Source organism: Mustela nivalis (genome assembly GCF_964662115.1).
Source record: "Mustela nivalis genome assembly, chromosome: 17".
NCBI classification, from domain to species: domain Eukaryota; kingdom Metazoa; phylum Chordata; class Mammalia; order Carnivora; family Mustelidae; genus Mustela; species Mustela nivalis.
The window spans coordinates 51,161,714-51,186,426 of NC_139036.1; the positions used below are offsets into that span (position 1 = coordinate 51,161,714).

At 51.7% G+C, this 24,713-nt stretch overlaps 1 protein-coding gene and 1 long non-coding RNA gene across 5 annotated transcripts in view; one reads left to right on the plus strand and one right to left on the minus strand.

Moving 5' to 3' along the window:
* The window catches only part of FAM20A (FAM20A golgi associated secretory pathway pseudokinase), a 48,513-nt gene extending 24,075 nt beyond the window's left edge, over positions 1–24,438 (minus strand). Inside the window, exon 1 of one of the 2 annotated variants that reach the window (XM_082708299.1) lies at positions 23,413–24,438. In XM_082708299.1, the coding sequence (XP_082564425.1) occupies positions 23,413–23,804 (392 nt within the window). In that variant the 5' untranslated portion in view covers positions 23,805–24,438. The remainder of the gene's footprint in view (positions 1–23,412) is intronic. The other variant, XM_082708300.1, reaches the window with a different exon arrangement.
* LOC309852074 lies at positions 3,779–11,742 on the plus strand. Of its 3 annotated transcripts, none has more exons than XR_014305064.1 (3): positions 3,779–4,166; positions 9,214–9,356; positions 10,305–10,494. It is a non-coding gene; the product is annotated as an uncharacterized lncRNA (long non-coding RNA). The 3 variants fall into 3 exon arrangements; XR_014305065.1 differs by lacking the exons at positions 3,779–4,166; positions 10,305–10,494 and adding exons at positions 6,692–7,490; positions 10,751–11,742; XR_014305066.1 differs by lacking the exon at positions 3,779–4,166 and adding an exon at positions 6,693–7,490.
* Positions 24,439–24,713: the final 275 nt, after the last annotated feature.

The window sequence follows — 24,713 nt, forward strand, 5'->3', positions numbered from 1 at the left end:
GTTCAAAGAGGACATTTCCCATTTCTTCCCTTTCTACTCATCCTCCTCCTGGTCTGTTCATCTCTGTGCCCTCGAGGCCAAGGGAAGCCTATGGGAACTGTGATGCAATAGTAGTGGTGGGGAGCCTCAGACCCCAAGGTGACGTCCCCAAGTGCTCTTCATTTCCTCGTTTTTCTTCCCAAGACAGACAAGCACTCACCCCTGGAGGCTGTCCTCCAGCTTGGAAAAAGTATCTGCTTCCATTAGCTCGTGGATCAGAGCTTGATTTTTAGGGGTAGGAGATGAGTGGTGATGCTGCTGTGTCTGTCCATTAAGAATGAGTTTGCAGATCCAGAGAGAGGGGACTGGAGAGGCAGGTCCTGGGTCCTGAGTCCTGGCTCTACCACTCACAGCTGTGTGACCTGTGGCAAGTTACCTGACCTCTCTGTGCCTCCCTCCATCTGAAAAGCAGGGATGGCAAATGTACCCACCTTTACGTGATTTTAGTGAAGATTAAATAAATTCATTGTTATTTATGTGCGTTATTATTACTATGATTTTTGAGACTCCTTTATCACAGGGCTCTGTGATATGCTGGTGGGGAAGGAGGGTGGTGAAGAATTCTGCACAACAGCTGCTTAATTTCCCAGTTACCTGAGTTGCGCTCACAAGGGTGGAAGCAAGAGCTTATTCTCTATTCTCTAGGACGGCTCCTGCAGTAGGCTGAGCAATGGCTCCCCGCAAGGAGACCCAGATCCTAATGCTGGAATCTGTGTACTTTTCCCTCTATGACCAAAGGGACTTGCAGACGTGATTCAGTTGGGGATCCGGGGAGGGGACGATGATCCTGGATTGCCTGCCTATCATCCCAGTGTCCTGATAAGACGGACACACAGACGAAGAGATACAGAGAAGAGGAGGTGGCGACGTGACCACAGGGGCAGTGATCCCAGTGAAGGGACCTGGAATTACCAGAAGCTGGAAGTGGCAGCAAATGAGTGCCCCCTCCCCACCCCCCCCCCAGAGCCTTAGGAGAGAACATGACCTTGCCTACACGTTGACTTTGCACTTCTGGCCTCCTGGAAAGGAAGAAAATACATTTCTGGTGTTTTAAGCCACCCAGATTGCGGTCATCTGTTTTGGCAGCTCTAACAGAAGTGGCCACAGGCAGGTACAGCCAATGGAGCCAACAGAAACCACCAGCCACACGGAGTGGTTCTTGGCTCCATGGTTCCTGAGAGCAAGTCCAAAAGGCGTTCCCCTAAGGAAGCCCCTTTCCCGCGCTCAGGAGCTGGCACTGGAGGCGGGGACTGCTAATAGGCTAGAGATTCTGAAACCTGGCTGAGTGCTAAACTCCTTCTACAGATCTGGCCGGACAAGGAAACAAGCTCCCACAAAGACTTGAGAGCCCAGGGGCGCCTGGGTGGCTCAGTGGGTTGAGCGACTGCCTTCAGCTCAGGTCATGATCCTGGAGTCCCGGGATCGAGTCCCACATCGGGCTCCCTGCTGGGCGGGGAGTCTGCTTCTCCCTCTGACCCTCCCCCTTCTCATGCCCTCTCATTCTCTCTTTCTCTCAAATAAATAAAATAAAATAAAATAAAATGTAAAAGAAGACTTGCGAGCCCATTGACAGGCAATAAGGAGGTGATCAGCGTGATCCAAACTCAGGCCGCTGCGCCCTTGCCCTGTGGCTCCCGAGAGCCAGCCCCTCAGCAGCCCCTCACACCTGTCACCAGCACCCTTCGCTCCCTCTGGTGCTCTCGCATACGGTGGTCCACAGCGAGCACAAGGAGGCTCTTGCTCTGGGCCGGGCACTCCCCAAGCCCTGGCTCATTTCTCGTCACAGCTACCCGATTACCCATGAGGCAGGCCCACCGCTGGCCCCATTTCATAGGGGAGGAGACCCACCTGAGTTAGGGACCTGTGTGGAGTTGCCTCAAGGTCACCAGCCTGGTGAGCGTTGGCTGCAGAACAGGGACAGAAATCTCAGGGACTGCCTTCTGAGGACACCTCCTCACCACCACTCTGGTTGTCTGTCATTTTTGCGGCCATTGACAACCCTCTCGCTCCCTGTGTCTTGATCCTTGTGAGCAAGGATCATTGATGACTCCCCAGGCTCCTCCCCAGGGAGAGGGACCCATAGCCCCACGCGTGCAACCAGGAGCCCATCCAAGTAGGGAGGGCATCACCGTGCCCAGCCTTCACCCTCGGGGGCGGGTAGCCACGAAGGACATTAGCTACATGCAGCTGGGCGTGTAGGCATGAAATGACTTGCTTAACTGAGGTGGACATCTAAGCTAAAATAAGAAACCCTCGGTCCTCATGCTCCCAAGTGTGAAAAAAAATAAAGATCTTGTCAAAGTGGCTAGACTTACGCATTTCACGCAGACTCTGTTGGAATTTGCTTCACAGATGGGCTCGACACCCGTGGCAATGAGGAGGAACATTCCAGGAGCTGAGACAATGACCTCAGTGGGGAACCTGATTCTTGATCTTCTTAACAACCTTAAGACCGATCGCCCAAGATGTGAGTAGACTGGACACTCTGGGGAGGAAAGCAAGAGCCATCCCCAGTCTCCAGGACCCCCAGACTCAAGTCCAGGAAAGCGCAGACCCCTTCTAGTGGGGCTACGTTTCTGCCTGGGTGCAGAGCTGAACACCGACATGACTCCCAGACATTACGGGTAGCACACAAAGAGATTTGGAAAGAGCCGCACGCTGAAACCTCTCTGGGCAAGTCACAGTGGTGGGAGAACAGGAAAGGCTCTGGGAAGTCCTGCAGTCAGCCCTCCCGTCCCGAGAGCCCTTCCTGTCCCCGGCACGTGTTGGCAACCCCTGGACTCCGTGGTGCACACGACACATTTGGAAACATTCAAGAGCCATACCGGACCAAGGAACCCCTCCACCCAACCATGACTGATGATTCATAGAGCTGGGGTTCCACAGCTGTTTGTCCATTTTTTCCACCGGACCGCTGCCTCTGGCGAAGACCAGAGCTTCCCAACCAGAGGCCATTTCACTCCCTGGGGGTGGTGATACTTGGAGAACATTTTGCAATAGGGGTGGCGGGGGAGGTGCTCAGGGAAGTGTTTGAACTCCCTTTGGTACATAGAAAAGCCGAGCGCAATGGAAAATCGACCCGAAATGTCAGGAGTGCTGACGCGGAGCGACCCCGGGCTGCAGCCACAGAATCACGAGCAGGCAAGACACTGAATCCTCTGGCCATGACCTGAAAATCGCCAGGATGGGCTCTGGACTCTGTGCAATTGGATATTTTCCATAGACAGCGTGCAAGTCTTCCTCCGGGCCTCCCACACTCCTCCGGTATCTTCTGCGCAGCAAAAATTATAAATGTTTCTTAATGGTTTAAAAAAAAAACGTCGAATGGGAGTCAGCACGTCCGGAGCTATCAGAGTTATCCCACTTCGCAAGCCCGTGGCTAAAATGCTAACACACCTGACCCCCGCAAGAGATACGGGACGGGTCTGTTGAAATGTCATCATTTTGGTTCTTCCCAACCTCCCATTGTGCGGTCCCCAGATAAACAGAGATGCCTCATGGACACAGGACACATGCGTAAGCGTTACACACACACACACACACACACACACACACACACACAAACACACACACACACACACACACACACACACACGCTGTGAACGAATGATATTGACGTTGGCTGGGCGAGGGTCTTCTCTCTCGCCTGGACTGTTTTTCCTGACTGCAGAAGACAGAAATGAGGTCTAGCGGCCATCCTTGGAGCGGACCCAGAAAAAGAGGAACCTTAAAAATCCACACCTGGGGGGGTCCTCTGATAATCAAAGGTCCATCAGAACGTACGTACTTTCAAAAAATGTTTGAGCTTTGCCTGGAGGTCTGGCACACAAGGCAAGGGCATTTGAAGGACAGAGAAGTCTGAATGCAGGGAGATCGAAATGCAGGGGGTTGTAATCGGGGGTTAGGTGAGGGCCGGGGGGGGGCGCACAGTACATGATTTCATGGTTTGTGGGCCAGTTTCCTTGTGGCTCAGCCACGGACTGAATTCTTTCCAGTCCTTGGCCTGGAGACCTAGCTTGAGTTAGGGCTCATTTGCATGGCATTCTTTTTTCCATCTGATTTACAAACAGAGAGTGATCGCCGACCTTGGCCTGTTTTCCTCCTCTGCACGCGCAATGACCCATGGGGTAGGATAATTTATTGAGATATTTTTGTGGTTTTTTTGGTTGTTGTTGTTGTTCTTGTGGAATTTTTCCCAACTCTGTTCCGAGGAGGTAGCTGGGCTTTGAGTTTCCCTGTCCCCGAGGCTGCTGATGACCGAGGACCAAGCAGGCAAACTTGAGACAGGCTTCCCCACTCCTTCTCTGGACTTTTTTCATTTTTGGTTTTTGGAAAGCCTGAACTCCATGAAGGGTTACGCTGGACAGTGGGGTTTAACAGACTGTGGGATGTGCCTACCGAAGCGCAAACTATTGAGGGTAGTAGGCAGATTCCGAAAGCTGCTTAGGAAAGGGAAATTGGCTGGGGGGTATATGTCTGGTCTGTTTCCTGGGGGCGACCCAGGGTGGCAGAAAGTGACTGCATGGTGTGCCTAGGAAGGTGTGTTTCAGGTACTGGAAACCCACCCCAGCAAATAGTCCTGTGCTTATGTTTGAGCTTGGCATAGACCCAACAGAGTATCCCCAGCCACCTGCACAAGCCCAAGTGACAAACATGAACGAGGGGAGCCTCCTCACCTGTTCTGTCACCTGTGACCTTAAGCACGTCCGCCCAGCATGAAGGGGTTTGGGAAAAAGAGCTTCCGTGATGACTTCGAGTAGATAAATGTCCAACCAACCTAACAGGAAAGGGGGCTTTGAGTTTCATCTTAGACTGGATTCCTCGGAGAAAGAAACCTACCTCTTGTTTCTTTCACCCTTGTGCTGGTGGATCAGAGGCAGGTTCTGCTAGAATCCCAGGGTAATCTCCGTGGTTTCCCACAACAGAGGCTCCTTTCTTACTCATGCTCCTTGTTTCGTGAAGGTCGCAGCGTGCTTCAGGGACCTGGCCTTGGGGATACGCCAAGATCCCAGCGGGTGGCCTTCTGAGGCCATCAGGGTCAGGAAAGAGAGGCCCCGGAGCGTTCACTACTGGCCAGGAAGTGACGTAGGTCATAGGTCACGTCTACTCTCCTGCCACTGGCTAGAACTGATCCTATGGCCCCACCTGGCTGCCGGGGGGCTGGGACCCAAGGGGAACACATGGATGCTGGTGCCTCACTCTCGTGCTATTAGCTCACATAGGATGTGTCTTTACTGAGTGTCACTAACTTGCGCTTGTGAAGAGCTTATTAGACATGAATCGTGGGGGTCCTTTGCGTGGCTTCTCTTCTTCTAGCTCCCCCATGCCCTGTGAATTGATCATCCCTCTAGTCTCTGGACGGGGAAATGAAGCTCTTTTTCCCAAACCCCTTACTACGCATGACAACGTAGTAAACAGAAAAGACAAAGGAACAGCCTTTTCTGCTCTTCCCCAGAGTCGGCAGGGCAAGTGATGCTTTGTCAAGGACTTACTCGGCCAACCAATGGGGTCCCCATAAAGATCAGGGAGAGGGTGGCGAGAACACCAGCCACACGGGCTTGTCTGTCCGCTGTTGGGAAAGCAACGGTATCAAGATTTCAGTGAGCCTTTGCCGAATGGGCTGATTTCTCAACACAAACTCGTTTCTCTCCGGCTGAAACACAATCACTTCCCCCTCTCCGAGCTGGGTTCATGCTATGTTGCAACAGACCGCTTGTTTCCACTCGGGGCTGACTGGTCCCCCACCCCATCCTGACCTCCCGGGGTCACGGCTCTGGCTCAGCGGTTGAGTAAGACCTACCCAGCATGACAGGGGCTTCTGAGCTGGAGGGGACCCAAAGCAGAGGAGACCTGAATTAAATGGGGGCAGATCGGTGACCGTCCCCAGTGCTGCTGCGATGAAACCCAAGCCTGGAATCAGAACACGGGGGAGGGATTCAACCATCACTGATTTTTTGCCCCTGATTATAAAAGCAAACATTTTTTTTGGTGGCGTAAAGACAACACAAAGAGGTCTAGAGGGCATCACAACGGATGAGTTGAGCTATTTTTACAGCTTTTGGTGCTTACCACCAACTCGCCCTCCGGGAAGCCCACACGATCTGTGTGTCCATGGCCGAGGGCTGGGAGCTTTTCGGCCTGGCCCACCCCCAGACTGCGACGCAAGGGGTCACTCTGAGAACACAGCCCCCAGGCCTCCTGCTCTTGACTCTAGTTTCAGCTATGCTGCCAGGACCCGATCTCAGATAGGAGGCGAAGTTCAAGTCAGTGTTGAATTTCTGCCTTGGAAATCCAGTTTCTGGTGTAACCTCACCCCCCTGAGCCTTTCTCCTCCACCGAGGATGCGTACAATAGTAGTACCTCTCTTACGGGGTTGTTGTGAGGATTAAGTGAGAGAGTTTGGGAAGGAGGCAGCGCGGCTACCCTCCCCCCACCGCCGGAGTAAGGATTTCTCGGGTGTCAGCTAGGACCACTGTCACCGACCTGTGGGAGGCTTTGTTGCAAGGAAAAGGGCTGCCGTGAGCAGAGAGCAGCCTGTTTAACTGGCTTAAGAAATGCTTGTGGAAAGAGCAAAGGAGAAAAAAATAAAGTCATTTCTGGAATCCGCAGGATTCCTGTCATTTCAAGTCCTGTCCCTGGGCAAACATTAGCTGACCGGTTTCTACTCTGAAGCGTGTGTGGGGGGCGGGAAGCGATGTGATCTCTGAAAGACGTAGACTAATGGCACCGAGACCCAGTTCCGTGTTCTGTCCGTCCGCAAGCACTAGGCGTCCGACGTCCGGGTGACCGTGGAGAAATCCATCCATGCATTTTCTGTCTCCGGAAGCACCAGATGTGGCCAAGGCAAGCCAGGGCGCTGGCTGGGCTGGAGGCCCTGGTGCTCTTCCCGTGGCTGTGGGACCTGGCCAAGGCTGCTGTTGCTTCATCAACTGAGAATCCCACGTAACTGGATAAGGCTGGCGACCGACATGTGGCAAGTCACCCACATCGAACACAGAAGAATAACCAACGAGCGGTCCTTCCCCTGTTGGAGACACTGTGCTGTATGCACCAAGCATCACGCTCAAGACGTTACGTATGTGACCTCACTCTGCCCTCCAGTGCCCTCAGGGTGGGTATTCTGGGCCACACTGCTGATGAGGACACCCGGTCTCCAGAAGACAGGCCTCTCGGTGACCTGTGGCAGAGCCAGGATTTCAACCCAGAACTGCCTGCTCACAGAGCCTCTGAAATACTCTTTTTCTCATTCATGCACCAAACATTTATTAAGCACCTACTGTGTACAAACCAGCCTTTTGGATACTGGCTTCCATCGTCAAAGACGCAAGCAAGCCTCCATCCTTCTATTAGGCTCTAGGATGATCATAATAGATGACCACAAGTTTGGTGGCTTTCCAGAAATTGAGTGTTCTCGCCGTTCTGGAGGCCGGGAGCTTGACAGCGAGGTGTCAGTAAGTCTCTGCTCCTTCGGGGGGCAGGGGTGCTGCAGGGGGAGAATCAGTTCTTTGCTTCTTCCAGCTTCTCGCGGTTGTTGGCATTCCCTGCCTGGGAGCCCCACCACGCTCTCTGCTTTCTTGCTCACGCTGTCTCCTCTTTTGTGTCTACTCTCCCTGTTTTTCCTTAAAACGACACTTGTTTTATCCATTCATCTGTGGATGGACATCTAGGTTCTTTCTATAGTTTGGCTATTGTGGACATTGCTGCTATAAACATTTGGGTGCACGTGCCCCTTCAGATCACTACATTGTATCTTTGGGGTAAATACCCAGTAGTGCAATTGCTGGATCATAGGGTAGCTCTAGATGTGGTATATATATATGCATATATATACACAAAGGAATACTATGCAGTCATCAAAAAATGACATATTGCCATTTGCAACGATGTGGATGGAACTAGAGGGTATTATGCTTAGCGAAATAAGTCAATCAGAGAAAGACAACTATCATATGATCTCCCTGATATGAGGAAGTTGAGATGCAATGTAGGGGGGTTGGAGGGTAGGAAAAGAATAAATGAAACAAGATGGGATTGGGAGGGAGACAAACCATAAGAGACTCTTATTCTCACCAAACAAAGTGAGGGTGGCCAGGGGGAGGGGCGTCAGGAGAGGGTGGTGGGGTTATGGACATTGGGGAGGGTATGTGCTATGGTGAGTGCTGTGAGGTGTGTAAACCTGGTGATTCACGGACCTGTACTCCTGGGGATAAAAATACATTATATGTTTATAAAAAAATAAAAAAAATTATATATAAAAAAAGGGGAAATGTAAGAACATATACAAGTTCTAACAGATTGTTATCACTTGGATAAAGTAATAAAGTGTGAGAATAAAAATAAAAAAGGACACTTGTTTTAGGATTAGGATACACCCAGATTACCCAGGATGAATTCCTCATCTCCAGATCCTTCACGTAATGGCATCTACAAAGACTTCTTTCCTTTTCCAAGTAAGATACCCGTGACAGATTCAGGGGACGAGGACGTGAATGTATCCATTCAATTGAGTACAACGCTTTAAGAACCTTGTGATCTAGTGAGGTTAAATGCTGAGCTTATCAATAAGCGAGAAGGTGTTAAGTCCCGTTAAGAAGCCTGATGAAAACAAGGCAGGAGCCAGCAAAGGAGGCCCTGGGACCCCTTTAGGTCACTGGGACAGGAAAGCCCCCTGTGGGTGGGGAGCTCTGAAAGGAGACCCAAAGGGCAAGAAGAAGCCAGCTGGTTTTTTGGGGCCTAATCGTTCTGGCCCATCTGCTTGTTTTTTTTTTTAAATACATAATGAAAAACTGATGTTTTTGGCTGAGTGGATCCTGCCAGGGAAGTCAGGAAGAAGCATTTTCATAGATGCAGATAAAACAGTTTTCCTAATCACAGATGACAAGTAACCTTAACAGATCACTAACTCCATCATTGCCAGAAAGAAGGGCGGCCGCCCGATTGTCATAAATCCAAGCTCATCGTTTCTGGCTGACCTCCTCAGACCTTTTAATGGATTTACAGCTCATAACAGAACAGAAGGCCACCTCGTTCGGTGACATTTTGCAATGAGTTTAACCCACAGGGGCCACCACTAAATTCTACTGCTCAGATTAGGCGTACCGTGGTGGCTTTGTTGATGGTTTTTTAATACCGAAGGTGGCCATTCGGTTATAATGTCTTTTAATATTTTTCCAGCCCCCAATTTTGCAGCCACATGCCACGGCACAAGGCTGGGTGGCACTGATTACCCTTTGACCCACCTGTCACTGCAGCTCCCGAAGTATTGTGTGAGGAGGATGCAGCCCGCCCTTGGACCTTTGGCTCCTCGCTGGACGGAGGTCGGTGGCTTTGAATCCTTCTGGACCATGCGACCTTCCCACAGAACCTTCTGTTCCTACTTCCAGGTCTAGCCAACTGCCTAGTCTCCCTCTCTGCGCTGAATGATAACCCTGAGAAACTCCCCCCCGCCCCTCCGCCCGAGCTCCTGGGCAATTTATCCTAAATATAATGCCTCTCGACATCGAATAGAAGCTTTGCTGTGGGGCTCTGCTGGGTGGCTCCTCCGGTGAAGCGTCCGCCTTCCGCTCAGGTCATGATCCTGGGGTCATGGGCAGGGAGCCTGCTTCTCCCTCTCCCTCTGTCCCCACTCCCCCCACCCCCCACCCCACTGGTGCTCTCTCTCTTGCTCACTCTTTCAAATAAATATATATTTTTTTAAAAAACAGCTCTGCTAAAACATCAGGCTTGTTGGGAGGCTGCCCCAAGGAGGTGTCTTTTACTTGTTTCTCTGGAACCTGTCGGTTTTCTCCTTCGATAACACAAGCCAGCAGGCCTGCGAGCCGGTCCTGGGCCACACAGGGCCCGCGGGGTCATGACCGTAATGGACTTGCTGGGGGACACGGCGCCACTTGTGCTGGGGAAGGTAAAGGCTCTGGTCCTTCTACCACGTGGTGTCCTCTGAGGTGCCGGACGTGAGGGAGGAGGAGAACAGGGAATTTCCAGGAATCCCTGGGTCCACCCTGGGCTATAGGCTAGCTCTTGCCCTAGAGACAAGACACGACGAGCAGCTCTCCTGAGCACAGCTAGCTCGGGGGCGGGCAGGTTTTCACAGAGGTGTTCTGAGACGTTCCTCCCTCTAGGCCCCATGGGTCTTATTTTCCCTCTGACTTGTTTTGTTTAACTATTTTATATTTATTTGACCATGAGACATATCGTAATTGTCTTTATGATATAGTTAAAAGATTATCTACTAGATGATGTTTCATTTTTAAACATTGTTTTTACAGGGATGCCTGGGTGACTCAGTGGGTTAAAGCCTCTGCCTTCGGCTTGGGTCATGATCTCAGGGTCCTGGGATTGAGCCCCACATCGGGCTCTCTGCTCAGCGGGGAGCCTGCTTCCCCCTCTCTCTCTGCCTGCCTCTCTGCCTACTTGTGATCTCTGTCTGTCAAATAAATAAAATCTTAAAAAAAAAAATTTTTTTTTTTTTTTTTTTTTTTACAATAAAACCATGGTCACTCACGGTTTGTATTCATATCAGAACGGGACTGCAGTGGCCTGCAGGGTGGTCTCCCAAAAGACCTCATGTCCACGACCTAATCCCTGGGACCTGTGAACGGGACCTTATTTGGAAATAGAGTCTGTGCAGATGTAGCAAAGTTAAGGATTTTGAGAGGAGATGGTCTTGGATCCCCCGTGGGCGCCCCAGATCCGATGGCACGTGTCCTTCCAGGAGAGAGAGACAGGAAGCAGTGAAGACCCATGAGCTCAGAGACAGAAGAGGGGGTGACGGGACCATGGAGGCAGCGTGGAGAGGGATGTGGCCACAAATCAGAGAACGCTGGCGGCCGCGACGAGTTGAAAGAGACAAAGAACTGGTTCTTCCCCAGAGCCTCTGGACAGAGCACTGTGCCCTCTGCCAAGTGACCCCTGCGTTTCAGAGTCAGCCTCCAGAATTGCGAAAGAACACCTTTGTTACAGGACACGAATGCCAGTGACTGAATCCCCTTCTCAGAACTTGCTCAGGAAACGCTAACACCCAGTGGCTTAGCGATGTGACTTCCCCAGGAGTGGGAGATGGAGCTCTCCAAGTGTTCTCTGCCAAGGGGCCCCGGGCCACGGAGCGACGCCGTGTGTGGCATGAAAATCCGTCCTTGATGGTCTGTTTCATTTCCTGACAGCAAATGATCCTAGATGAACCTCCTTCCTCACTCTGACATTATAACGACACAATGATTGTGATGATGATAAACACAGCGCAGACATTTTTCCCCGTGTTGCTTTGATGCCATTGCACTGAAGGAATTTTTGCAAATTTCAGCAGAGGGTTTCCCAGAAGGCGTGGCCTCTGAGGGTCCCGGCATAAGACAGCACTTTTCTTCCCAGGGGTCGGTCGTACACGGAGTCTGCTGCCCGAGGCTGGTGCCAAGGATACCGCTATATATCCAAAGACAGACGGATTGGGTGTCTTTCCATGGGGACACTCAGTCAGCCTCTTACTGGCTGTGAAGACACATCCTTTTCTATAGTGAACTAATTACAGACTGTTGAAAAGAGCTTCAAGAAGGGGCGCCTGGGTGGGTCAGTTGGTTAAGCGTCTGCCTTTGGTTCAGGTCATGACCCCAGGGTCCCCGGATCGAGTCCCGAATCGCACTCCCTCCTCAGTGGGGAGCCTCTTGTTTCTCTCCCTCCGCCGCTCCCCCTGCTTATCTGCTCCTGCCCTCCCTCTGCCGAATATATAAATAAAATCTTAAAAAATAGGGGCGCCTGGGTGGCTCAGTGGGTTAAGCCGCTGCCTTCGGCTCAGGTCATGATCTCAGGGTCCTGGGATCGAGTCCCGCATCGGGCTCTCTGCTCAGCAGGGAGCCTGCTTCCTCCTCTCTCTCTCTGCCTACCTCTCTGCCTACTTGTAATCTCTCTGTCAAATAAATAAATAAAATCTTAAAAAAAAAATCTTAAAAAATAAATAAATAAAAGAGCTTCAAGATGCAGAAAGGATTCTACACACTCATGCCTCTAATCATATTAACAGTTATTATCAGAAATGCTCTAGAGATAAGTGAATGGAGAAAGGTCTTTGGAAATTTCCTTCAGGCCCTTAATACACATGAGAAGTGAAAACAGATTTTCATCATTGTTCTAAATATTACATTGGTTCATAGAAAAGGAAGTGTTTAAAAATTTTCAAAGCAAGGAACACCTGGGTGGCTCAGTCGGTGAAGCGTCTGCCTTCAGCTCAGGTCATGATCCCAGGGTCCTGGGATCGAACCCCTTATCCGGCTCCTTGCTCGGCGAGGAGCCTGTTTCTCCCTCTCCCGCTGCCTCTCCCCCTGCTTGTGCTCTCTCTCTTTCTCTCTGACAAATAAATAAAATCTTTAAAAAAATGTACAAAACAAGTTTTAAACACCTGGTGGGAGCATGCTGTGTCCTCAACCCATTCCATCGGAGTGTCCATGGTCTTGGGGGTGATTAGGACCCTCGTGGGAGGGTTGCAGGGAGACAGAGAGACCAGTATCCACTTCAGACCTCATAAATGGTCTCCAGAACAAGGGGAACTTCAAGTCTGTCCGTAAACAGGTCTGAATGAAGAGCCAAACATGCCCTTGACCGTAAGCGGGGATGGAGGCTGTGTCGTCTGGAACTGAGGGAGTTTTCAAGGGCTTGGAAAGGGAGGCCCAGAGGCTTCATGCAGCTGGAAGAACTAGACCAGGAGGTGGGGACCATTTCAGCGATGACTGCCGGTGTCCCAGGAGCTGAGGTGGAGGCAGGCCCGAGGCAGCAGATCAGCCACAACGCCTCCCCATCAGCTGGCCTCTGTATGCGTCTGCTCAGGCTGCTGCCACAAAACACCTCAGACTGGTGTGGCTTAAACAATAGATGTTTATTTCTCACAGTTCTGGAGGCTAGAAGTCCAAGATCAATGTGTCAGTGGACGTGGTGTTTCCCAAGGCTTGTCTCCATGGCTTGAAGGTGGCCGCCTTCTCCCTGTGTCCTCATAGGGCCTTCCTCTGTGCATAAGTATCCCACCTGTCTCTCTGTCTTCCTTCAAGGACACGGGCATAGTGGCTTAAGGCCCCACCCTTGTGACCTCATTTGATCTTAATCTTCATTATCCAGTCTCCCAAAAACAGTCACGTCCTGAGGTGTATGGCAGGTTAGAACATGAACGTATGACTTTTGCGGGAACATGATTCAGTCCATAGCGGCATCATTCGGTTTTGGGGGGTTACGTTAGATGTCTTTCTCACTGACATATGGGGCAGATTCTTGCCACTTGGAGCCACCGGCGCACTGCCCGACAACTGACCAGCAAAGGGGACCTGCTCTGAGCCTTGCTCAGGGGAACAGTACTAAGTTATTAGACTGCCTCTTCTCCGATGGCCAGGAGACCTGAATCTCCCCAGATGGCCTGAGATGTATCTAAGCAGAGGTGATACTTAGGAAGCTCTAGCCAGGACTTCCAGGGGCCGTGCACACATCTCCTCTCTCTTGATAACCTGCTACCACCATGTGACGAATCCTGGACTAGCTGACTGGGGGATGACAGGCCGTGGACAGCCACAGTCATCTCAGCCAAGGTCCCAGACAGGGAACCCCAAGGAAGAGGACACATCCAGGATCAGTAGAACATACACAGCAGCAGACCACAGATGTCTCAGGGAGCCCAGCAGAGAATCAGAAGAAGGCTTAGCTGAGCCCAGCCCAAATGCTGACTTGCAGAATCACGAGCTAATAAATGGTTCTTGTCATTGTTCTTCTTCTTTTTTTTTTTAATGGTTCTTGTTTTAAGTCACTGCATTTTGGAATGATTTGTTGTGCAGCAAAGTAAGCAGTGTACAAGCCCTAAAAGATGCTCTCTTATGCTCCAGTTGCCGGAAGCATTGGCAAAGCTGTGGTGGGAGGTGTGGTCATTAGCAAGTGCCTTGATCTCATTACTGACAACAGCTGAGGGGGTGGGGTGAGGGCAGGGGTAGGGGGCTTGGGTTCTAGGCACACCAATTTGAGAGAAAAGAAGAAAAGACATTTACTCTATTTCCACACATTCCAGATCAGTGGTTTTCAAAATTCTTCCACAAGTGGAACCTTCCTTACAAAAGAAATCTTACCCAGTATTGCCAAAAAAAGAAACAATATTTATAATTTATCATTATCAATCTAATAGGGTAAAATATGTAATTTCATTTTTAAAAAGCCAACCAATAAAAATGAGAGGGATAACAGGATTATGAACTCAAGCATTCAAACTTGGGGGCAATGGAAGTCGGACATTGTCTTATTTCAGAACCTGATTAATTTCTAACACCTTGTTTTGGTAACAGTACAAAAAAAACCCTGATACACACACAGATTTTAGCAGCGCACCTTGCAATCTCAGAATACTCCTCAATTAAACAAAGATAGAAGAAGCCATCTGTCCCCATGAACCACCTACCACAGGCTCCGTGGGCTGCCATGTGCAAAACACAATCGGTGAGAGTTTTCTCATGTGAAGATCATCTTGAAGTACGCTCTTTCAAGATGAAAATTAATCAATCATTTCCAGAACCCAAGAAACGCCTCCCCAAACTCTAGAAGTTCATGGAGCACACTTGGAAAATGCCCCATATTTTCACTCTGACAGACTTTGAAGAAGAAATCTTGGAATACTTGGAATACTTGGAAAACAGAGCAGCAAAGAGCCTTCAGGGACCACAACTCAACCCTCTTCCTTTCTGAAGGAAGGCAGAATCGACACACTGGTGTCGTGGCTCCAAGCGGAATCTCTTGTCGGGAGACAGAAAATAAGCCCATGAATGAACGAGGCCTCATCAGTTTCTTCCTCGGGCTCCCGTGAGGGCGTAAGGTTGATTTGCGCCCACATGCAAAGATGCCTCACTTCTTGGGAGGATTTTAATGGTTGGTATAAAAAGTCTGCACGTGTTAGGAATTTGTTATGAATGAATTTGGTTTTATTTATTATTATTATTTTAAAAGATTATTTATTTGAGAGAGAGAGAGAGACAGCAGAGCACGAGAAAGCAAACACCTGCTGGGGTGGAGGGGGTTTGAAGAGCAGAAGGAGAGGGAGAGGGAGAAGCAGACTCCCCGCTGAGCAGGGAGCCCTCGTGCGGGACTCCATCCCAGGACCCTGGGATCATGACCTGAGCCAAAGGCAGACAGATGCCTGACCAACTGAGCCACCAAGGAGCCCTGAATTTGATTTTAAAAAGCCTTAATTAAAACTCCAGAACAGTGTCTACAGGAGTCAGAAAGTGCCCTATGCTTAAGCGGAGACCCTTTCTAGAATCACTGGTCAGGTCAGTTCCTCCAGGACCCCTGTCCCCTGTCCACCCAGGGTCACTCTGGGGGACTGCCCTTCCCCACACTGAGCCACCTGGCTGGCAGGTGTTTCCGATAGCTCCGCCTCCCTGACATCAGTGATTGGTTGAGGCGTGGGCAGCCCCCTCAAAGGTGGGCCCATCACAGCCTTCTACAGCCGGGTGTTTTCTCAGAATGGGCCAATCGGCATCTCGGCTCAGACTCTTTCTTTTTGGAAATCGGAGAAACTCTTTTCTGTCTGGTCCTAGGACAGACTGTGGACTGTCGGGAGGTGAAGCTGCAAGAGGGGATCCAAACTGAGGAGACAGAAAGGACAGCTGCCCTTGCTGAGTTCTGGTTACTGGAGTCTCATTTTCTTTTCCAGCTCGCATTACTTTGAGTTGGGTCTCTGTCCCTTGAAACCAAAGTGTGCTTTCCAAAAATAATAATAAGCCTTTGCACAGAATGCAAATTCGGTGTCAAATTTAAGGGAAACACAGACTTCATCACTTGAACTCAGTGGGGTCCAGTGACCCCGTTAAAAACCCCCAGCAGCAGAACAGCCGGTTAATAAAGGGGTTTGATTTGATGGTGGAGCTGCCTTTGGTCCTTCTCTAGCATATCTGACGGCTCTGAGGGGCGCGGGATGCGTAAAAAGCAGCTACAGGTTGTACATCATCTTAGCTCAGAGCGGAAACCACGAGCTGAGCTGTTACATGCAGATAAATACACTATTGCTACAGAATTTGCAGCTGTTCACCCACGGAAGAAAATGAGTCAGAAAGAGAAAACTCCCATTTGAACTGATGAAACGGAGACCCCGTGGGCCCCTTGGATCGGCCAGGAGAGACCACTAGTCCCTGCGTTTAGACTCTCCATTGCCCTCAACATCATCAGACGTATTTCCCTCCAACCCACGAAGCTTGCCCAGGTACCGACAGCACGTTTGCTCTCTGAGCTCCGTGCATGGCTTCCGGGGGCCAGACAGCAGGGATGTTCTCCTGCCAGCAGAGATCTTCTCTAACCTACCAACGTCTTCCAAGTTTTCTAAAATCCCACCTCTTCCCCGGCCAGCCTTTTTTCAACAGCCCCGCTTCTCGGTCCACGGGCCCCCGTGCCAACGCTCCTTAAGCTTCTTTTACTCTCCGTATTTTGCTGAGTTTTATTACAGGTTCTTGGCTGATTCTCCGCTCTTCTCGATTCGCTGTGGCTTCCCAAATGGAACCCGTCTGTTACTAGGGGATCCAATAAATTAGACATTTTTCTGACTCTTAACTTTGCCTCTTGCCCAAACCAAATTCTACTGGCCGCCCCCAGGGCTTGGCCTCCAAAGTCCTGGATGCCAGCATCTCCCCAGCTCTCAAACTCAGTCTGTCCTGATTTCACGTTTCAACCCCAGGACATTGTACCAAGGGACAGGGCACAAGAAGAGAGACGCCTTGCTTGTTGTATTTTCTCCTCGCCGTGGCTTCCATGACGCGTGTCCATGTGTGCGCCTCTAACAACAGGCTCACAGTTGCTCCATTGCCTCGAAAATTCTGTCCCACTCTAGTGGCAGCCGTTGAGAATGGTACCCCCGCTCGGCTTTCTGCTGCGTGCAAGCCTCCTTCAGTGGAAACCATGGGCTCTTGTCAGCCTTGCGCTTAATGAATAATCACAAGAAAAACACACGTCAGCATCTGCCAAGGGGCAGCGCCAGGAATGAGTTGGCGAAGTCAGGGTCTTGGTGCTTCCCACGTGCTTTCAGGCAAGACTTCTTGGCTGCGCTTCCTCAGAGAACAGGAAGCTAAGGAAATTCCCTCTTCCTGGCACCTGATGCCTTCTCAACTTTCCTTCAGGGCTTTTTTTTTTTTTTTTTAAAGATTTTATTTATTTGACACAGAGAGATCACAAGTAGGCAGAGAGGCAGGCAGAGAGAGAGGAAGGGAAGCAGGCTCCCCGCTGAGCAGAGAGCCTGATGCGGGGCTCGATCCCAGGACCCTGAGATCATGACCCGAGCCGAAGGCAGAGGCTTTAACCCACTGAGCCACCCAGGTGCCCCCCTTTTAAAAATTGACTTTATTTAAGGTATTGCAATGAAGAGAACACCCAGCCCAGATCCAAATTTTAGGATCTCTCAGTAGGGTGGTTTTGTCTTAGACCTCTATAGGGAGGGGTAGGAAGTTACAGGTGGAGCGATTTTGCAGTCAGTGTTGTTTTGGTTCGAGGCCTTTTCTTTATGGGATGCAATAGGCCATTTCCTAACAGCCCCCCAATACTGCTGTTGTCTGTTCCCAATTATTTGCTCCGCAGTATTTCCTCTGACTCTGCCCCCCTCCCCCCCGGAGGGACCCCATGGGAAACCAGAAGACCACATGCAAACTGGGGGCTTTTCATGCCAGGAGCAACAGAAGCATGCTGTTCACTCCCACAGGCAGCTACAGTCATAAAAAATAATGTGGTGCTCTCAGTGGAGGGTGCATACAGTCAGGGAGGGACCAGAGTGGCTGGAGGTAGTCGGAAAAGCCTTTCCAGAAGAGGGAAATTGAGGGCCTGTGGACTTCAAAGGATGCACAGAAGAGAGCTGATGGTTGGGACCATATTCTGGATCCAGACCCTCTGGGTCCAAAGCCCATCTGTGGTTTGCTGGCAGCGTGACTTTGGAAGGCAAGGTAAGCAATCTTCTTGTCCCCAGTCTCTTCTATGAACTGGAACAAGCAGCCCTACTGTATATTCGTTTGCTACCGCTGTGTAACAAACTACCACGAACCCTACTGGCTTAAAGTTGCACCCATCTGTTAGCTCATGGAGTTGGAATTCAGCTGTGTTCTTTGTGCCAGCTTTGCAAGGCTGGTGTTTAGCTGTCGACCAGGCTGAGTTCTTGTCCAGAGACTCTGGGGCAAAATCTGCTTCTGAGCTTATTCTTGTTGTTGGCAGAACTCATTTCCTTGTGGTTTGGGGACTGATGGCCCTGTTTCCCTGCAGGCCATTGCCTGAGGACCAATCTTAACCCCTAAGTGTCCTCTGCCATGAGGTCCCTTTCATTGTCAAGTCAGCAATGGTCCATCAGACCCGTATTATACTCTGAATCTCTAACTTTCTTTTCTTCCATCAGCTGGAAGAAACTCCCTCCTTTTTAAATCTTTTTAAATTAATTCATTTATTTGAGAGAAAGAGAGTATGTGTGTGTGCACCAGCTTGGGGAGGGGCAGAGGGAGAGGGAGAGAGAGAGAGAATCCTCAAGCAGACTCCATGCTGAGCAGAGAGCCCGATGCGGGGCTCGATCCCAGGACCCTGAAATCATGACCTGAGCCGAACCCTCAACTGACTGAGCCACTCAGGTGCTCCAAAGCTCCCCACTTTTAAAGGGCTGCTGTGACCAGGCCAGGCATACTTGGATAATCTCTCTATCTCAAAGTCAACTCATCAGGGACCTTAATTACATCTGTAAAATTCTTTAGAGCAGTTCCCAGGTTACTTAGTTGAATAATGAAGGCAAGTGTGTGTACACCAGGGCTGGGGACCTAATGCGGCCATCTTGCAATTCTGTCCACAGTATGCACTTGCTTCTAAGGAAACTGTAAAGCCCAGAAAGTCAGCAAGTTTCTGTGAAGTACTGGGGCCAGATCAAGCACGTTTCAGATAAGAGGTTTGTGGGCAAATAGTTAGGCAGTTGAGTTCCCCGGACTGATGAGAACTTCCCACTGTGAAAAGAGAGTGTTAAGGGCTGGGAACAAGAGAACAGCTGACAAGCATCCTCCCGTGCTTGGCCGAGGGTTTCATTTTGAGACATTCGGGACACAGGAAGTGCCTGTACTCCTCCGACGAACACCACGTAAGTCTTGGCTGCAGTCAGGGCGGTAAAGACCGAGCTCTGGAAGGAGGAAAAAGGGACCCAAAAACGGCCTCTGGATTAGCCCTCTCAGAAACCATCTGTTTGGAGTTTGTGGCTCTGAGGAGAGTGGAGAGGTTTCCTCCAGCTACAAGTCCAGGGATGCAGAAACCGCTAAAATAATAGGTCTTCCCAAATCAGTCAAGCAAAGCCCTAATTGGAAAAGAGAGATGGAAGTCAGGGCCCCCACTCCCTCTGCTAACCACACACAGGTCTGGTCGAGGTCCATGTGCTGCCCGAAGGAGGCCATTTCCTTTCTTAGCCGGGCGGACATCACTGATGGAAGAATCGGACAAGGGCCCAAGATCCTGGTGGTTCTGGGAGAAACGCAAGTGGCCACTATCCAGAAGGAAAAAGCTGGACATGTAGCTGCTTTGCAAGTTGAGTTGCCTGCTCCCGATCTATGTTCCTTATGGTCTGGGGCCGGCCTGAGACCAGCAGGAAGGAGACAAAGGGGCAGGTGAGGGGAGACACCGAGGGGGTGAAATAAAGTGATTGTATTTTTCATTCCACCGATGCCATGGCGGGAAGCAGCTTGGCCTTCAAACCGCCCTAGACCAACCAGTTCTCATTTCCAGCTGACTTCTTTTTCATCACCCCTGGCTCCTTCTCCCCTCCCTCCCCCTCCCCTCCCCCTCTGCCCCTCCTCTATCTGCCCTGGCCTGCTGGATCTTCTCAAAGCTTCCCCGGGAAAGACTTGAGCCAATTTACTCCCTTTAAACAACTGTCATCTTTGAAAAGCTGCCCAGTCTCTTTGCTGTGATTTTTCAAAGGGAAACTCAGGGCGAGGCTTTGCTTTTGGTGACAGCAAGTAGGTAGGAGGAGAGGGAAAGAAAGGTGCTTCCTGTCCCTGGGCTGGTGGGAAAAACACAGATTCACACACACATCCAGGCTTCTGAGAAATGCTGACGCTGTAATTGTAGGAAAAGACAGCCTTCCCATACCTGAGAGATCGTCAAGGAAGAAAAGCAGAGAGTAGGGAATTTGTTTCAACACCGGTGGGGTTGGAGGGGGATGACCCTGTTTGACCTTGACTGTCAAGACCAGAGGGTTACGGAGGGACCAACCAAAGACCCGTGGGCAAAGGGCCAGGCCAAGCTGGCCACTTGTGACATGTCAAAGGACAGATGTTGTCCGGCTTGGGCAGCCTGTCGGCAGAGAAGAACCCCAGCCCACCGGCCAGGAAGCCGCATTTCTAGAAGGTAGAGGAGAGCAACAAGGTGAGCGGTTACCTGTGCCCCAGGTAAGCCCTGCCTTCCGGCCTCATCTGGCTGGTTGGTGCCCGGCCTGAAGTCCTGCAGACTACACTCCCCTCGCTCCTCGATCAGTCTTGGCTTTTCGCTACTCAAGACAGGTGCCCAAGGGGTCATCGTGCCTGAGAGAGCCTGGAGTTGCCTCCCTCGTTGTGATCAGCGACCAACGACTCGGCAGAAACACTTTTTTCCCTGGTTGCATGTTTAGCTTGGATTGTGCCACACTTAGTTCCGTTTTTGAGGGAGGAAGGAGAGGACGGGAGGGAGGAACAGTGGGTAGGGGAAGTCTGCAGAACACCCTGAATGTCAGCCCGGGAGACTCTACGGGACGCACAGCCTATCTTTTGCATTTGAACTTCACCTTATCTTGACATGCAATTAACAAAGACTGATGGAAAGCCTGAAACATTCAAAATGATGTCTAAGCTCCACCTTCCACCAAAATCAAAAAGGAATGTGCTGGGAGGAAAAAAAAAAAAAAAAAAAACCAAAAACCAAAAAACAAATAACAACCAGGTCATTCCCTACCTTCTGTTGGTAATGAGCTCACGTTGTTAGAAAGATACCTTCCAACTTCACACCATGACTTATTGGCGTGGCGGTTAAGAAAAAAATATATTACTCAGACTAACGGTCGCTTCTGGGCAAGGGGTGAAGAATGCTGATTTGGCTTCTCTCGCTGCCTGAAACCCTCCTGGTGTGGCAGATGGCTTGCTGCTACAATTATTTTGGATAGCAGTTAATGGTAGGTAATTATTGGCACGGTGGCATCCATATAGGTCTATAACTCTCTAGTTTTTAAATACTGGCTGGGTTGCGGCTGTAAACAAGGAAGGCTTGTCCGTGCAAGAGAGACACAACTAGTAAGGTCATTCGCTGTTTCTTCCTTTGCTGTCTAAATATTTGCTTGCACAGAACTCTGGAGCCTTCCTTGTCCTGGGGTAGCCAGAGAAGCACACAGCAGCACGGGTGCGGGCTTCATTGAAACTTCCACTTGCTATCTAGTCATTAGCCCACTCTCTGGCTTCAGGTAATGAGTTACGCTCTCTGACAACAGAACTCTGGGTGTGCTTCAAGTTCACACTGGCCACTGAGTCCTCCACGTTTGTTCTTAACCTTGATGCACGTAATAGGGCATCGGCTTATTAGAATCCTCCCGTTTGCCATACAGGTCTGGTGAAGGCAGGTATTCTTTGCAATCCTAGGTCAAGTTTCAACCCTCGAGAATGCAGCTTCCTCTCCTGCTTCAGCCCACAAACCTCGCTTGAGGTCTGGAGGCAGGAAAAGGAAGAGGAAAAGAAATATCCCAGCTGTCGCATTTCAACCAACCATGCGAAACTACGCTGTTAGCTCCGAAGACAGCAAGGTCAGCAGCCCCCATGGGTCGACCCCTCTGTTAAATGACCAAAATCATTTCTGTCCAGGAAATGTGTTTTTGTGACACACGATGGCGTAGAAATCAAGCTCAAACATTGACGGTGGGAAATGTCGGTGAGAAAGATTTTTGTGTTTCTGCCAAAAATATTCTCCTGGACTTTCCTTCAAGATCCGGAGGAACATAAGGAAGTGCAGGGCCACAGAAATGAGAATACATGAATGCTGATTATGAAAGCAAACGACTTCGCCCACAGTCCCCTCATTCTGGAACCTTCCGCAGATAGGTAGACGATTTTCTAAGGGCACAATTTCCTAGTCCATTGATCCCGACGCCCACATTACTGATGAAATCAAGGTAATGTTGAACAGGACAGTGTCTGAGAAACACTCTCAAATTGCCTTTTTATTATACCCAATTAGCAATGAAATGGAGAACCACCTTTTCTCTAATCTAAAGTCATCAGCCACGGAGCTGCAAAATTCACCACAGCGATTTCAGCCAAGGGCTCCCCATTTCATCTCCTTTTGCTTTCTGAAAGTCCTTCCCTCCCTCAAGCCCCAGCCGGCCTTAGCGCTACAGAATAACGAGCAAACAGTTAAACTGGGCTAGCCCTGGGAGGCCACTGAGATTTATGGTCGACCCATTCTCCGCAGGGACTATAAAACCCTCTGATGACATCTCATTTTGAAATCTCTTGTAGTAAGAAAAGTAATGGGTGTGGTTCAAAATGAACTCTGGATGCCAGTGATATTTAGACAAGTCTGTACTTCGAAACAGTTCTAGCTCATGTGAAGATCTCTGTCATTAACCCCGATCTCAGTTTTGACTATTCTTCCCACTCCAAACTACCCCCTTCCTGCCCTTTTACGTCTTCTTAAGTGAGTCCTAAATAGGTTTGGGCTCCCCACCCCCCAACCTCCAGCTACATTTTGCTTTGGATTTTTAGAAATTTCCAGGTAGCTTTCTACCTCCTCTGTGAAAGTATCAAGCCTCAGATCCGTGTCAGCCCAAATTACCCCAATGCTAAAACCACCTTCAAGTTAGAGCACCGGCCAGAGAGACAAGCCGGGTTTTAAAAAGAATAGGTCGGTGACCAGGTCAGGGAACTTTCCGCCCCAGCTGACCTCTTGCAATCTCTGACCCGGGCAGAGGAGTAAGTTAAAAGAAAGAGCTGGGTGTTCAGGGAGTAGCATTGCTTTCTGGAAGGCACCCAGGTCCAAAGCGGAGTGCGGAATTCGAACCAGCTCTGGAGTTGCTCTCTTTGGGAACCTTTTCCGGAACACCCGAGTCCAGCAGCGGCTTCCCAACATCAGGACAAGGAGAAAGAGGGGGACAACGGCCCAGGACAGTGCAGCGGGGCTAAGGGGTGAACAGGGAGCTGGAGGGAAGAGGCTGAGAGCATTTCTCCGCTGTGGGGCTGCACTGAAACTTTCTCCCCCTGAGATGCACTCGGGGCTGGACTGTGCCGTCCGCCAACAGCTGGTGGGGTCCGGGCGGGGAACACGAGCGGCGCCAGGCGCCCAGCGGGAGCTCCGGGCGGGGGCGGCGAGGCGGGGCAGCGCGCGCGGGGGGCGCCCGGCGCCCGGGGTCCTCACCTGTTCCAGCGGGCCACCTTCCTCCGGTAGTACCGCAGCGCCTCCTGGCTGGCCAGGAGCGAGTCCTCGGGCCCGAGGAGCGGCGGCTCCTCTGGGACGCGGTACAGCGGGTGGGCGAAGAGGGCCTGCAGCTTGGAGCCGCGGCCGCCGCGCCGCTCAGCGCCGGGCCCGGCTCGGGAAAAGTTGCGCGCGGCCGCGCGGGGGTTCGGGGAGGCGGCGGCGGAGTCCGGGGCCGGGGACGAGGCGTGCCGGGAGCACGGGCAGCCCCGCGGGTCCTCCCGGGGCCGCAGCTGGCGCCGCACCTGGGGCCAGAGGTGGAAGTAGAGGTCGGCGGAGAGCAGCGCGCCCAGCAGCAGCAGGGTCAGCAGGCGGTCCCGGCGCAGCCCGGGCATGGCCCCGCCGGGGCGCGCGGGCGTCTCCGGGGACCCGGGCGGGCGCTGGGCGCCGAGGGCCGGCCGGGGTCGACGGGGCCGGCGTGTTCACCGCGGAGGATCGCCCCTCCTCCTTGGAGGGATGTCGCCCCTGAACTTGGGGACCCGCGGCGTGCGGGCTCGCGGTGCTGGCGGGCGTCCCTGCTCCGCGTGGAGTGGAGACCAGAGGATGGTGCCTCTGGGCCCCTGTCTCTGGCACCTTCTCTCCCCGCGCCGCCCGCCCGGGAGCCCGCTGCAGGGAAGGGCTGGGGGGCGCGGGTGTTTGCTGCCCCCCGCGGGCGCACAGGCGGCGGGGCCGGGAGCAGGCGGCGGCGCTCGCCTCCCGGCGGAGGAAGGCGGCGGCGGAGCCTGGGGCGTCTCTCCAGAGGATGCTGTCGCTGGGCGGCTGCGGCGACTGTTCCCGCGGCTCCTTCCGCGGATGGCGGGGACGCCCGTGCCCCCGGCTGCTCGCGGCGAGCTCGTCTGCGCGCCCGAGTCCTCGAGGCAGAGGTGACGCCGGGCCTCCCCCGCCTGGCCCCGCGCCCGCCCCTCCGCCCACTCGCAGCTGGCACCTGCCTCTGGCGCAAGCTCGCCAGCCAACTCCCGGGGCCGCTGCCGGCTCTGCCCTTGCACCTTGTCACCCAGCCGGCACCTCGCGCCCATCCCCCTCGCCCCAGGCCTCCCACTTTCCCTGCTCTGGGCTCAGTCCCTGCACTTTCGGGGACTCAGGTTGTGTGTGTGTGTGCGCGCGCACGCAACCTTTTATTTTCATTTTCTTTTTTTAGAAAAAAGACAATTCCCCGAAAGTGTTTCTTTAGTAAGATTTGTCACATATGTATGTGCGTGTGTGTGTGTGTGTTGTCTGTTTCCTCTTCCTATCACCCCCCCCCC